This window comes from Strix uralensis, chromosome 1, assembly GCF_047716275.1.
Source record: "Strix uralensis isolate ZFMK-TIS-50842 chromosome 1, bStrUra1, whole genome shotgun sequence".
NCBI classification, from domain to species: domain Eukaryota; kingdom Metazoa; phylum Chordata; class Aves; order Strigiformes; family Strigidae; genus Strix; species Strix uralensis.
Window position 1 is genome coordinate 80,566,217 of NC_133972.1, and position 14,963 is coordinate 80,581,179.

A 14,963-nucleotide genomic window follows, 5' to 3' on the forward strand; every position below is an offset into this window, starting at 1 on the left:
CCAGGTCCCACATAACACTCATTTATTCATTCCGTAAGCTTTCTTCACTCCTCTAGATGTTCAGTGACTTGGCTGCCATCTGTCAAGGTGGATGTTCAGGACAGGAGCAGTATGTTTGACTGTTGGACTCCAGCACCGGCTAGGTTTGGGTCATCTGGTTCACTCTTCGTCGTTCCTACTTCCTCCATCACTTCCTGCAACATACAACTCAGCTCACAGATTATTTCCCCCCCAAGGTTAAATCTCCTTGAGGCACACACTGAGTAGCCCCATTCTCCCGCATTACCCACCAAGTACATCCAGGTCCCTGAGCAAAAACAATCCCACGAGTGGGCTTGCCTTTTCCCAAGGGAGGAGCAATCCATACTGCCTTCCCCAGCCATTTCCCTGTGTGTACTACAGGGACCTTATCTCCTCCCACAGTATGAAGGGGTTTTGTTTGGGCAGGACCAGGACGGTTAACAGATCCTCTGGTATTAATTAGCCAAGTGGCTTCTGCTAAATTTATATCCCAGTGTTTCCATCCCCCATTGTCCAATGCTCTCAACATAGTCTTCAACAGTCCATTGTATCTTTCAATCTTTCCAGACGCTTGTGGGTAATAAGGGATGTGATACACCCACTCAATGCCATGTTTCTTTGCCCAGGAGTTTATGAGATTATTTCGAAAATGGGTTCCATTGTCTGATTCGATTCTTTCAGGAGTACCATGTCGCCATAAAATTTGCCTTTCAAGACCTAAGATGGTATTTCGGGCAGTGGCATGATTTACAGGGTACGTCTCAAGCCAACCAGTAGTTGCTTCCACCATAGTGAGTATGTAGCGCTTGCCTTGGCGTGTTCGTGGCAATGGTCCAATATAGTCAATTTGCCAGGCCTCACCATATCGAAAACTCAGCCATCGCCCTCTGTTCCAGGGAGACTTTACTCGTGTGGCTCGCTTGATTGCAGCACATGTTTCGCATTCATGAGTGACCTGTGAGATGGCCTCCATGGTCAGGTCCACCCCTCGATCACGAGCCCATCTGTACGTTGCATCTCTCCCGAGATGCCCGGATGTTTCATGGGCCCATCGAGCTACAAATAGCTCACCCTTGCGCTCCCAGTCCAGGTCCAGCTGAGCTACTTCAATTTTAGCAGCCTTGTCTACTTGCTCATTGTTTTGATGTTCTTCGGTGGCACGGCTTTTGGGCACGTGGGCATCTACATGACGTACCTTTAGAGCCACGTTTTCCACTCGGGCAGCGATGTCCTGCCACAGTGCAGCAGCCCAGATGGGTTTACCTCTGCGCTGCCAATTGGTCTTCTTCCACTCCTGTAGCCACCCCCACAGGGCATTAGCCACCATCCAGGAGTCAGTGTAGAGATACAGTACTGGCCACTTTTCTCGTTCAGCAATCTTTAGGGCTAGTTGGATCGCTTTTACTTCTGCAAACTGACTTGACTCGCCCTCTCCTTCAGTGGCCTCAACGACTTGTCTTGTGGGGCTCCACACAGCAGCTTTCCACTTTCGATGGTTTCCTACCACACGACAGGATCCATCAGTAAACAGAGCATACCGCCTTTCATCTTCTGGTAATTCGTTATATGGTGGTGCTTCTTGGGCACGAGCCACCTCCTCAGGCAGTGCTCCAAAATCTCTACCTTCTGGCCAGTCCATGATCTCTTCCAGGATTCCTGGACGGTTGGGTTTTCCCAGTCGAGCTCGTTGCGTGATTAACGCTACCCATTTACTCCAGGTAGCACTGGTTGCATGGTGTGTAGAAGGGATGTTTCCTTTGAACATCCAATGTAGTACAGGCAATCGCGGTGCCAAGAGGAGCTGTGCTTCTGTACCAACAACTTCGGAAGCGGCTCGAATCCCCTCATATGCTGCCAGAATCTCCTTTTCAGTTGGAGTGTAGTGGGCTTCTGATCCTCGATATCCCCGGCTCCAAAATCCTAATGGTCGACCCCGAGTTTCACCTGCTACCTTCTGCCAGAGGCTCCATGTGAGGCCATGCTCCCCAGTTGATGTGTAAAGTACATTTTGCACATCTGGTCCTGTCCGAACAGGCCCAAGAGCTACCGCCCGAGCTATCTCCTGTTTGATGTGCTCAAAGGCTTGTTGTTGCTCAAGACCCCACTCAAAATTGTTCTTCTTTCGGGTTACTTGATAGAGAGGGCTCACCAGCTGACTGTAACCTGGAATGTGCATCCTCCAAAATCCCACAAGTCCTAAGAAAGCTTGTGTTTCCTTCTTGTTGGTCGGTGGAGACATAGCTGCTATCTTGTTGACAACCTCCATAGGCACATGGCGGCGTCCATCTTGCCATTTTATTCCCAAGAACTGAATCTCCTGTGCTGGTCCCTTGACCTTGCTTTTCTTTATGGCAAACCCAGCTCTCAGAAGAATCTCAATTACTTTTTGTCCTTTCTTGAACACTTCTTCTGCCTTGTTGCCCCACACAATGATGTCATCGATGTACTGTAGATGTTCAGGGGCATCACCCTTTTCCAGTGCAGTTTGAATTAGTCCATGACAAATAGTGGGGCTGTGCTTCCACCCCTGGGGTAGTCGATTCCAGGTATATTGGACACCCCTCCACGTGAAAGCAAACTGTGGCCTGCACTCTTCTGCCAAAGGAATTGAAAAGAATGCATTGGCGATGTCGATTGTGGCGTACCACTTGGCTGCCTTTGACTCTAGTTCATACTGGAGCTCTAACATATCTGGTACAGCAGCACTCAGTGGTGGCGTCACTTCGTTCAGGCCACGATAGTCTACTGTCAACCTCCACCCTCCGTCAGACTTTCGCACTGGCCATATTGGGCTATTAAAAGGCGAATGTGTCTTACTGATGACACCTTGGGTCTCCAGTTGACGGATCAGTTCTTGGATGGGAGCCAGAGAGTCTCGGTTCGTGCGATACTGCCGTCGGTGCACGGTCCTCATGGCAATTGGCACCTGTTGTTCTTTAACTCGCAACAGTCCTACAACAAAAGGATCTCCTGAGAGGCCAGGCAGATTAGACAACTGTTTGACCTTCTCTGTGTTCACACTGGCCACACCAAAAGCCCATCGGTATCCTTTTGGGTCTTTGAAATACCCCCTCTTGAGGTAGTCAATGCCCAAGATACAAGGGGCTTCTGGGCCAGTTACAATGGGATGTTTTTCCCACTTATCCCCGGTCAAGCTAACCTCAGCCTCCAGTACTGACAGTTCTTGACATCCGCCTGTCACTCCTGAGATCCAGATAGGTTCTGCCCCTCTATAACTTGATGGCATTAATGTACACTGTGCCCCGGTATCGATTAAAGCCTGGTACTTCTGTGGATTTGATGTGCCAGGCCATCGAATCCACACTGTCCAATACACCCGATCATCCCTTTCCTCCTCCTGGCTGGAGGCAGGGGCCCTCTATTCCTGTTCTTGGTCAGAGTATTCACTGTCTGACCCTTGCTGTGCCAGGCCGGAAACTCCTTCATCAGGGCCAAGGGAGGTGATCTCAGTCTTCCTGTATCTGGGAGATTGCTGATTACTTTCTTGCGGTTTCACGCCAGCTACATTAACAACCTTCTTGGATGTTGTCTTCTTGGCAGGGGTCTTTCCTCACAATTCACGTACACGAGCTTCCAATTTGAAGGTGGGTTGACCATCCCACTTCCTCATGTCCTCCCCCTGGTCACGCAGGAAGAACCAAAGTTCTCCACGTGTCATGTGCCTAGGTTTCCCTTTCCCTCTGACTGGGGTGGAAGAGAACCGATTTCTTGGGGTGCTCCTGACATCTAAGGCACTCGCCCGTAGAGATGAGGAGGTTCCAAGACTCTCTTCAAAGTTCTGAAGCCAGGAAGAGACTGCCTCCACAGTTGGCGTACATCTTAGTCCTTCTCCCATATCCATTTCTGGATAGTACATCGCAGCCAAGCCCGCAGAATACGAGGATGGTGCACCTTTAATCACCTTCCTCCACATGGCCCGTGTGCACAGGACATCCTCTGGATTTTTAGGGGCTTCATCATTATCTGGACCACTATAGATGACTTCCAGCACTGCTAGTTCTCTCAGGTACTGGACACCTTCATCCGCAGTAGCCCACTTCCCTGGGGAGTTGTCCGTAAGATCTTCCTTGAAAGGATATCTTGCTTTAACACTTGAAAGGAGCCGTCTCCACAGACTGCAAATTCCTGTTTCTTTTCCAATTCCCCTTTCAATTCCTCGATCTCTAGCAAGGGAACCCAGCTGTTGGGCTTCCTTACCTTCCAGCTGCTGAGCATCAGCCCCATTATCCCAGCATCGAAGCAGCCAGGCAGCAATCCGCTCACCCGGCTGGCGGCTATAGTCTTTCCGCAGATCTCGCAGTTCTGATGATGTCAGGGACCGGGTAGTTTCTGCCTCCTGTTTAAGTTCTGTTATTCCCTCTTCTGACCCCTTTGCTGAAGGACCTGCTTCTTCCTCTTCTTTCTCCTCCCTTATTAATCGAGGGTATGGACCTGTTGTTCTCCTTGTCCACTGTTTCTTTTTTACTACTGGGGCAATCTCTGCTGTTATTGTTTTTGTTTGAGTTCCCGTTTCCACCACAGTCCTTTGAGAGCACTGAACTGCAGCTCGATAAGCATAGGCCAGGCCCCAGTACAGCGCTAGGAGTTGCTGATTTTCATCGGGATAGACAAGGCACCCTTCTATCAGGTGTTGTCAGTTTTGCGGGGTTGCTTGCCTGTTCAGGGGTAAGATCCCAGGCTACAGGAGGTGATAACCGTCCTAGGAATCTGCCCAAATCCTTCCACTCCCCCTGCCACCCAGGGACAGGCCGCCTCAGGGCACATTTTGGTATTCTCTCACCCAAAATTTGCTTTCTCTTACACCAAAAACCTAACGAGCTCCACACAGCCCACAATAGGCGAATAGCATTAATGAACAGTATCAAAGAGCTAACATAAGGATTAATAAGTACTTCGGGAGCTTGCAGAATAAAACCACTCATGATGTTCCCAATTTCTTCCAGCATGTTCCCGAGCTTAGCAAAATAAAGATAAGCAGAGCAATAAACAAACCCGTGACCAGCACAAGAGCTTGTCGCTTACTAACTGCTATAGCTATAGCACAATTAATATAAAACTGCCGTTGTCCCGCCCCGCGTTGGGCGCCAAAATAGACTGTGGTGGTTTGACCTTGGCTAAATGCCAGGTACCCACCAAGTCGCTCTATCACTTCCCCCCCTTTCCCCTTTTTTTCTCAATAGGGCAAAGAAGGGAAAGAAAATAAGATAGGGAAACAAAACAACCCTTGTGGGTAAAACAACAGCAGTTTTAATATAAGCAAAGCGAAGCAAAGGTCCGTGCGCGGAAGCAAAAAAAGAAAACAGATTTATTCTCTACTTCCCATTAACAGGCGATGTCGGGCCTTCTCAGGAAGCAGGGCTCTGATACGCGTAGCGGTTGCCTCGGAGGACCAAGGGTGACCCCACCCCCTTCCTCCTTTCTCCCAGCTTTATACTGAGCAGACGTCATATGGTATGGAATATCCCTTTGGTCAGTTCGGGTCAGCTGTCCTGGTTGTGTCCCCTCCCAAGATCTTGCCCACCCCGTCCCACTGTGGGGGGCGGGAAATGTCAGAAAGAGCCTTGGTGCTGTGTAAGCACTACTCAGCAGTAGCCACAACACCAGTGTGCTATCAACACCCTGCCAGCTCCCAGCATAAAACACAGCACCATGAGGGCTGCTACAGGGGAAAACCAATTCTGGCTCAGCCAGACCCGATACAAAGGCATAAGAAATAATTCTGCTGCCCCACAGACTAACGTCAATAACTTCAGATGCTTATGATTCTAGGGGAAAATAGATCTGTTTTCATGAGCTGAAACAGATTGTCCAAAATGTCCAAAAGATTGTGGAGTTGTTGCCCCTGGTTCCTCCATCAGACTGGCTGTTGTGGTTTATTTTGCTTCAAGAAAACTGATGTCAAGACCTGACTTTTTTTTTTTTCTTTCTGTTCCCTTGGATGCATGGACTTGTTTCATTTCTATCCAGAATACAAGTTTCTGTCAGCATGAATGAACAAGTAATTCCTTCAGAAACATTCAAAAAAGAAAGTGTGACTTCAATTATTCCTAGACAGTATAATGCTGGCTTCAGAAATACTTCTGTGGATGTTACAGCCCAGCTCTTGAGATGACAAAGTTAAGTTTGCAGACTGCTATTTTGACATGACTGGTCTTGAGAAGCCTACCAAGAAGCAAGCAGAAAAACTTTTAGTGGACAAGGTAGCTTCCCTTTGCTTTCTTATTTTGATCCCCTTGATTCAAGGGGTCACCCAGTTTAAAAACTCTCAGCTTTGCATTGTTTTAATTTAGTTAAATGTTATTTAGCATCCAAAATAATTCTTACAGCACATAAATTCAGAGTTTATCAGTTTCCAGCTTAAATACTTACCACTCTTTCTGAGCGTAAAGCCTGTGAGGGGGGAGGACGTGGTGGAGAGAAGAAAGGGAAGAAATACGGGGATGTGTCTGTCTTGACATTTGAACATGGAAAGAAAACAATATTATTTTGTCACTTTTACTGTACATCACATAGTGTAAGCATTATTTCTGTAGAAGTGTGTGTATCGGTTATTCCTGGCTTAGCAGGTAGTTTTAGGTTTGTTCTGTTTTAATAATACTGTCTGATTAAAGATCCCTATCCAACTTGACAAGCTCAGTGAATTCCAAAAACATTGTATTTGTAAGGAGTAGCATCTGCGTTTCACAGAAGTTGCTACTGGCAGCAGTGAGTTTACCCAGCACATGATTGGGGTGACTTTGAGGGTGGCCTCAGTGAGTGCCTTTTCCTACTGAGACAGATGGTACAGTGACTTTAGTGAAAATTAATAAGGGGGAGGCAGGGGAGACAAGCAGGGCTTTGAAGATTGATTATATTCTAGGTTTTGCCTAGGAATCAGAACATTTTTCTGGAGATGGAAGTAAATGGTTATAAAGAATAAGTTGTGGAAAGCAGCATCTAGGAAATACTGTGTTTTTACAGCATTATGAGTTGACTTCTCACTCTTCAGAGTTACATGGTTGCTCTATAGTGTGTGTTTAGTAAGTTATATCCAGAGGACACAGTAAAGATGTGTTACATTGGACCTAAAGGCTCACACTATATGCTATATTCTTAAGTAGCCCACGTGGTTACATTTCAGTATGACTGCCAGATTACTGTTCGGATTGATTGATTGAGGCAGATCTTGGAAAAAAATGCAAAATTTCAAGGAGCTGCTGAGGCCAAAGCAATGTTTCAGGTGCTGTAAAAGGCATGTATTTGTTTTGCTTTCAGTATTGAAATCCTGTTTATCCTCGAAGAAACAAATGCATTCTTTTTCTTTGAATAACTTTTTCTTTATGCTTTTTAACAGACAGATAAAGGATGATCCCTTATCGTACCTGAAACATGCAAATTGGTCTGTACTTATCTTTGTTATGTGTGATTTGGTATCATTCAGCATAAATGTTGGGTTCTCAAGGACTAAAGCATGCAGTGTTGCAGAGCCTGATGAGCCTGCAGTTCTAGCCATAGAGGTTGTTTGGTGAGGACTGCATAGTTGGAAAATGAATGCAAGTAGGTTTTTTTCACAGAATGGTAAAGGTTGGAAGGGACCCCTGGAGGCCATCTGGTCCAACCCCCCTGCTTGAGCAGGACCCCCCCCCCCAGGACCATGTGTGGACCCCTTGTGAATATCTCTAAGGATGGAGACTTTACTACTTCCCTGGGCAACCTGGGCCAGCGCTCGGTTGCCCTCACAGTATGAAAGTGTTTCCTGCTGTTCAGAGGGAACCTCCTGTGTTCCAGTTTGGGCCACGGCCTCTGGCCCTGTCACTGGGCACCACTGGAAAGAGCCTGGCTCTGTCTTCTTTGCACCCTCCCTCCAGGTATTGATGTGCATTGATGAGGTCCCCCCCAGCATGCTCTTCCCTGTGTTGTCCCTCCAGGAGATATAGGGTGGTTGAAGTCCCCCACGAGGACCAGGACCTGTGAACGTGAGGCCTGTAGCCAGCATGAATTCAGGCATAGGCACTGGTAATGTGCTCTACACTGCTGTATGGAACAGGCATATGTCCCCCTGGTGTTCTTGTCAATTGTATCTCTTCCAGCATTGAGGGTGATAAGAATGAGGACTTAAGGGAGAAAAACTGCCATTTGTTTATTTCTTTCTGCAGCTCCTTTGACTTCTTACCTGCTGTTTCTTGGCTGTTTCTAATTCCCTTTACTTGTTGTATTTTTCCCTGTGCAGGAGGGATGAGGAGGACCAAAAGAACTCCATCACCATTTTCTTTTTGTATGGCACTTCAGAATCTTTGCACACCAAACCATTCTCCATCCAGCGAAGAAGAATTACCTCACGAGGTAACTCTACATGAGTTTTTGTTTGTTAGTAAAGTCTGGTGCGTGACTTAATCTGCCAGTCATGTCCCTCATGAGTAAGGAAAAAAAACGCAGAGACTTGTGAGTGAAGTGTTTTCTAGAGACGTCTCAGGAGCTGTATGAAACAGGACCCTGGTGATCTTGTTATACAGGGGCTCTCCTCCTGATACTTCCCTTGGAAAGGAAAATTCACCTGTGTACCATCTTCAGTATAATTGAGCTCCCATGCTGCATAACTTAAGGCTGCCAACTCAGCCTCTGCTACAGCTCTGTAAGACAGCCTGCGTGTTGACAGCTGCTGGCAGTTCCTTAGGATGGAAAAACCATACAGCAAACTAATTGAGGTATCTCCTCCCTCCTGCTCTCTTCAGAAGCATACTTGTCATGTCCCAGATGCATGTGAAGTGCCTCAGCTTCCACCAGCAAATCTCAGTAGAGTATAGGCTCCATTTATTGAAGAAAGTCTCTCCCGTCCACTTGGCCAGAAATGTTTTGTTTGCTGCCTCATTCCCTAGGTGTTTGCAGTCCTATTTTATCCACTATTTGCGTAAAGTATGAAATATATCAGTGTAAAGAAGTTAAGCAGTTTATAGCTCAGCATTATGTGTTTTCTTATTAAGTATGCCTAACTTTAAGAAATGAATCTCACCTAAAATGATGATTTAATTCCCCTGAACCTTGTTTTCAGATAACGGTGGAGCTTCTGAAGCAGAGAAGTGTCTTTTAGCAATGTCAGGACTCACTGAAGGAAACTGCTTTAAATCCAGGATTCATGCAAATTAGGAAGTTTGAACAAGGAAAAGACCTATAGGTGAGTTTAGATCTTCAGATTACCCCAAAATACCTTTTGTTGTAGATTACTGAGAGCTAAAACCTTGCTCTGCTTTCTATTTTTACTCTAACCTATCAGGAAGGTGTGGTTAAGTGTACACAGGTGGCTTTCAAACAGTTCCAAGTACATTCAACCCATGGTGCTCTTGCACTGTTTCCTGACACAGAGAAAAGTTCTCTTATTTTTTTCCAAAAATGAATGTGATGGAACTTCTGTGGGGAAATTATACCCTATAGTCTGGCTGCAGTCCAGTTACCAATGCTTGTTGATTTGTGGTTTGCTAGTTACCTATTTCAGGAGGAGAACTAGAACCTCAGAAAGATTCCTACTCTGCATTATCAAGGCTCCTGTGCTACTTTTATGTTTTGGCACCAACACTGACAGTTGCTTTACAGTGTGTCTCTGCTCCATAAGGAATTGCACAGATTGTGTAGTACAGTGATGTGATCAAGATAGCAGACAGACTTGACAGGAGACCTTGGGGCCAAGACTGAGCAAGGCTAAAGCTAGCGAAATTTTATATTCCAGTACCCTTATTCCACTAGCCACTGCCTAGACTTATGACACCAAACCACATGTTATGATTTACTTTCATGTGTGAAGGAAGAAAAAAACAAGGACAATTTCTTCCTTGTTTAAAAAAAGCTCTCAGGCATCATTCAGAGAGATACTGTTTCTGTTATTACATTGCATCAGGGTCCAACAATTCATGATGCTCCAAAATTGTCCAGGTGAAAGTTGTTCACACATTAGTACTAGAATCAATGTTGAAAAGCAATTTTAAAGTACCAGCTGCTTCTGTGAGGCTGCCACTCCAAACAAGGTGCCTTAGAAGTAATGCTGCTCCAGCAACCTCCCCAGGCTGCTCCTTGGGCCCAGCCAAACCTTTGTGGCTACAGTTGCATTCAGTCAGCAGAGGTTTAAAGCTGGTGTTTCAGGTTAGTTTATCTATGCAGTACTGTAAATTTGTGTCAAACAACACAGGAATCAGCAGTGAACCAGGCTAGACAAAAACCTGTGTCTTCTGTGAAGAAAAGCCTTGAAAACACTCATTTTAAAATGTCTTAAGTCAGTTTTTATGATCTCTCAGACCTTCTTGCTTGCTATTAGAAGTCTGTAATTTTTCTGTCTTTGTTCTATTATGGTTTTGCAAAGACTAAACTAGACTTGACTGTAATTTTCACACACATCAGAGGATATTTACTGACCTATACAGAAAAGAACTGGACAGTATTTTCCTGAAGAATCAGTATCCCTGTAGTCCAGTATATTGACAAAATGTTTACATTATTTATGAATGAGAGCATAATTTGTTAATAGCTTTTACTATAAAGGTAGGGCAATTGCACAGTGACACTGACAGCGTATATGAATTGGTCTCAACTAAGGACCTTCCCATCAAGACAGAAATTTACATGGCCACCAACTTATTCACATCTTAATATGCAAATTGTAGGCAACACAAAAAATGAAGAGGAATTATTTGGGAGGAATTATTTGGAAGGAATGCACCTTCAACTGATTTAATTCTTCTAAATACCTCTAGATCCAGTCCTGTCACAGTGAAGTTCTTTCATGTTTAAGAATAATCCTCCAGCTGAAATAGATGTGATCTACAGCCCAATACTTCTTACAGATGCCAGAAAAGGGACCTTCATATGAATTCAAGCTGAATTCCAAAAGGTTTAACATTACAGAACAGTAGGTAAGGTATTTTTCCTTCTCCCTTTCAAGAAAATCATACTTTACTACAGCACTGTAGGGAAAATGACCTATTTTTAAGAGATTGCAATGAAACATTTACTTAAATGTTCTTTTAGAACTGTAACAAAATAATTAAGAGTAGAATGACTTCCTCTGTTTTCTTCCCTATCTACCTCCTCTAAGAGAAAACTTCTATACAGTTTACAATAAAATGATTTTCAGCTTTTCATTTGAAAGAAATTAAGAGCTTATGTTTAAGAAAATAAAACATAAATGTTGAAGTCTTTAATTTGCAAGATTTGTTTAAGCAACTCTTACTTTAAAACCAGACCTGAAATGTCTTTGAAAAAGACAACTACATGAGAGAACCACATTTAAAATGTGTTAAGAAATATTAGTTTTATTTAACCAGTTTTCACAGCTGAATATTTATTCTATAAAAACTTTACAGATTGTACAGTTTATATATAGTTCAAACTACTAGAACAAAAAAGTAGGTCCCACAGATGCAAAAATACTGTACCAATCCAAGGTAAAGGCAGATTTACACACTGTACAGCTCTCCACTGGGAAGGGGAGGTGGGTCAGTTCCAAGTAAAAACTTCAAAACTGTACAAAAATAAGGTTTGATTTCTTTTTCATTCTTCATAATACATTCAATAAGATTGCAAGCACAGATACCCAAGTAATAATAGGTATCTGCAGTCAGGAATCAATAACCACTCCTGAAAGGAATGCAAAATAGGTCTATTTACACAGGGCACTCTTTTACACCATACTGTATATAGTGTATATTTAAAATAATAAAAAAGCATAGACAAAGAACATTAAACATCTAATATAAGGTAGTTTTTTTTTAAAGGAGTTTTTTTTACTTAATAGTGTGCCAAAAGAATTTTAACTTATTAAATAATATATTCTAAGTGAACCTAAAATTTATGAACATAAAATGCATTTTTGGTGTAATACATCAATTAAACCAGCAAATAGGAAAAAAAGAACCAAAACCAAAACCCAAACTGTATATAAAGTAGTATTCTCACCCAGCAACAGAAGCACTTATGTAGTTATTTAAAAAAAAAACAACAAAAAAAACAAACCCAGAGAGACTATTTTAAAACCCACTAAAACTAACTTATAACTTAGGATATTCATACATAAGATATTCAGTGATTCACTAATACTGCAAAACAAGCTTTTTTTTTCCTTTTTTTTTTTCCTTTCTTTCTTTCTTTCCCCTTCCATTTCCCTCCCACTTTCCCTCATTCCCCTTCCCCAAGAGACAGTGGTTTCTTCATGGTATCTGGGTAAGAATTAAACATTTTCCTGCCCCCTTCTTCCCACCCCTCTATACCTCCCCCCCAAAAAGGACAGAGTGTTTTCTTAGCATTAAACCTGAGCACACTCTCTTTTGGGGGATATATGATTTAATCTCAGTAGGGTTTAGTTCCCCAAAATTCTAGAATGTTCCATTATACTTGAGGTATTTCAACCTTCTTCTGAGACAATGCCTTGTATCTTAGCTGACTCATTGGGCAGTGAAAGTAAGGGCTGGCTAATACCCGTTTCAATTCTGTATGCTAATGAAAAAGAAAAGCATTATTCCAGACTTCCCTGCCACACAGAAAATAATGCAACACCATTCACTTTTTAATCCGTTCTCTATTTGATACAGTACTAGCCAAAGATAACAAAAACTAGAGCCTTTAAAGAGATGTTTGGTAGTGCACTCTATCATATTTTTTTAGCTCGTGTGTGTGTGTCTACATACACACTGACACACATATTACATTATATATATATAAAAGACATATATATGCACACACACATTTGTGTGTGTGTATATATATCTATAAGTAACAATCAGGGAGAAAGGAGTTTTGTTCAAATTTAAGTGATACAGTACTTTCAAACCCCTTGTCAATAAAAGGGGAGGGGGAGGGTCCACTCCTGTTCCCAAGCTGAGCAAGGGGTGAGTTTCTATAGGTTTTTTAAATGGGCATATTTTGTTCGCCCTGATGTCCAAGAAATACAATTCCAGTGTCAATGGGCATCTCATCAGAACTCATCAATTTTCTTCTGCAGATATTTTAACATTGAGTCCATCCCTTGTGCTGAGCCCCAGATTTTCTTCAAAACTTCACACTCCTTTTCATTTGCTTGTTCCAAGTCCACCTTCATGATGTTACGTACTAAAGCTTTGGATTCTTCAAGTACCTAGGCCCAAAACCAAATGAGTTGGGTTAGTATTACGTGAGAAGGGAGCAACATGTGCACTTGCAGGTTTATATGGATGCATCCCAAAGTTGATTATGAACTTAAGCTTATCAGTTCATGGACATTATTATGACCCTGAGAAACATTTCTCAGAGTCTCTCTTGTAGCATCACACAGAACTTCCTTTACCTTATACAGCACAAGTGCACAAAAATGTGGAAATAATGAAAAATCAAAATCATAACTATGAATATATATCTCTATATATCTCTGTGGTTTTATACTGGTAACTAGAGAAAACTCTAACTCCATTTTGGTGAAGGCTAATCATAACACTATTATCCAGATCTGTTCTCATAAGTAGGCGGACCTTGAATTTCTTGAGCATTTAAAATACTGAAAAAATTCTTGTTTGCTTTTCCATTTAGAAAACTATTAATCTGTTTCAAAATCCAAAATTTCTAATGCACAGAGCAGTTACTTTGTACTGCATCTCCTCTCATAAGAAAGCATCAAATATTGGTACTTTTAGCTATCTTGGGCAACTGCCAGTTGTGGACACAACCACAAATGCACTAGGTGTTACTCATAAAACTGTAAGTACAAAGGCAAAGACTGCACTTATTTCCTTGCTAATTTAAATTACAAGTCAAGATTTCTGTGTTTCTGTGAATTTCTTAGGGCAGCTGTTTACTCTGTTGACTAGAAGTCAGACTTCTGCAACTATGTTAAAACAAAAATCTATTGTGGAGTCTAATGCTATTTTAATGTTCTTAACCACAATGTACTATGGCATATGATAAAGAAGAGTCAGATACAAACTTAAAAAAACATCCTCAAAAACCCAGAGATACATATGACTGTGTTAAAAGACATTGCTACACTAGAACGTGGTCTTTGTTTCATGAAAATGGTCTTTTTTTTTAGAAGGGCATAATGATGTAGTCTAATCTAAATCATAAAAATGTATTGTAAGAAAATAAAGGAAACTTACAACTGAATTACATGTGACAAGTTCCTTAATTCGAACCATTACTTCTTGTGTGAACGTTCCCGGCCAAAACACTTGAGAGACGAGTCCTTTGGCACAAGCTTCCTGCGCAGTCAATTTCCTTCCACTGAACAACATTTCATTGGCCTGAAGGGATAAAAAGTTACTTCTGGTATGAAATGTAATGAGACAAAACTCATTAAAGGAAAAATGTTCAAAACAAATAAGGAAAATGCCTGCACTATTTGAAAGAGTTTTATTATAGCTCTTCCAACTTTTAATTAATAAAAGACTTGCCTACAGATCAGTGATCACAGGTCAGTGTTGTAGACTATACTATGTCAGCAGTTATAAAAAGAGGGAGGTGTATGAATAAGGGTTAAACATGAAAATGTCTTTTGTCATTTCCCATTCCTGGATGTTCATTAGCTCTCCCTTTCTTGCAGTATTGCTGACTTGATTAACTGTGTATGTGGTAATAGGTAATAATGCCTGGCAGATCTGTAAACCAGCAACAAATACATCAGTTTACCCTTTATAACAGTGTAAGCTGCAGCAATGAAGTCTTTAGTAAAAAGCTACATTATCTGTAAATTATAAAGATAACCCAGTTTTGGCAGTAGATCTCCTGGGAACTGCCAGTCTTGGTAGAAAAGAACAGTTAAATATTTTCAGTACTGAAAAACATTTTAGTTACAAAATGTTTGAAACCTAAATCTATGGTTTATTTTCAGCACTTTTGAAGAGTCTTCAGCAGGATTTCATTTTTGATGCATCATTTAAAATAGCTGGATCATCTTAGAATTTGGCCTCCAAAACCCACTGAAGCGAGCAGGA

The 14,963-nt window shown here is 42.4% G+C and overlaps 1 protein-coding gene across 2 annotated transcripts in view; it reads right to left on the minus strand.

The window, feature by feature from the left end:
• Positions 1-11,298: 11,298 nt before the first annotated feature.
• Positions 11,299-14,963, minus strand: part of CDYL (chromodomain Y like) — a 101,638-nt gene continuing 97,973 nt past the window's right edge. For both annotated transcript variants that reach the window (XM_074872742.1, XM_074872751.1), the window contains 2 exons: positions 14,130-14,273; positions 11,299-13,135 (listed from right to left, as the gene is read on the minus strand). In XM_074872742.1, the coding sequence (XP_074728843.1) occupies positions 12,977-13,135; positions 14,130-14,273 (303 nt within the window). In that variant the 3' untranslated portion in view covers positions 11,299-12,976. The remainder of the gene's footprint in view (positions 13,136-14,129; positions 14,274-14,963) is intronic.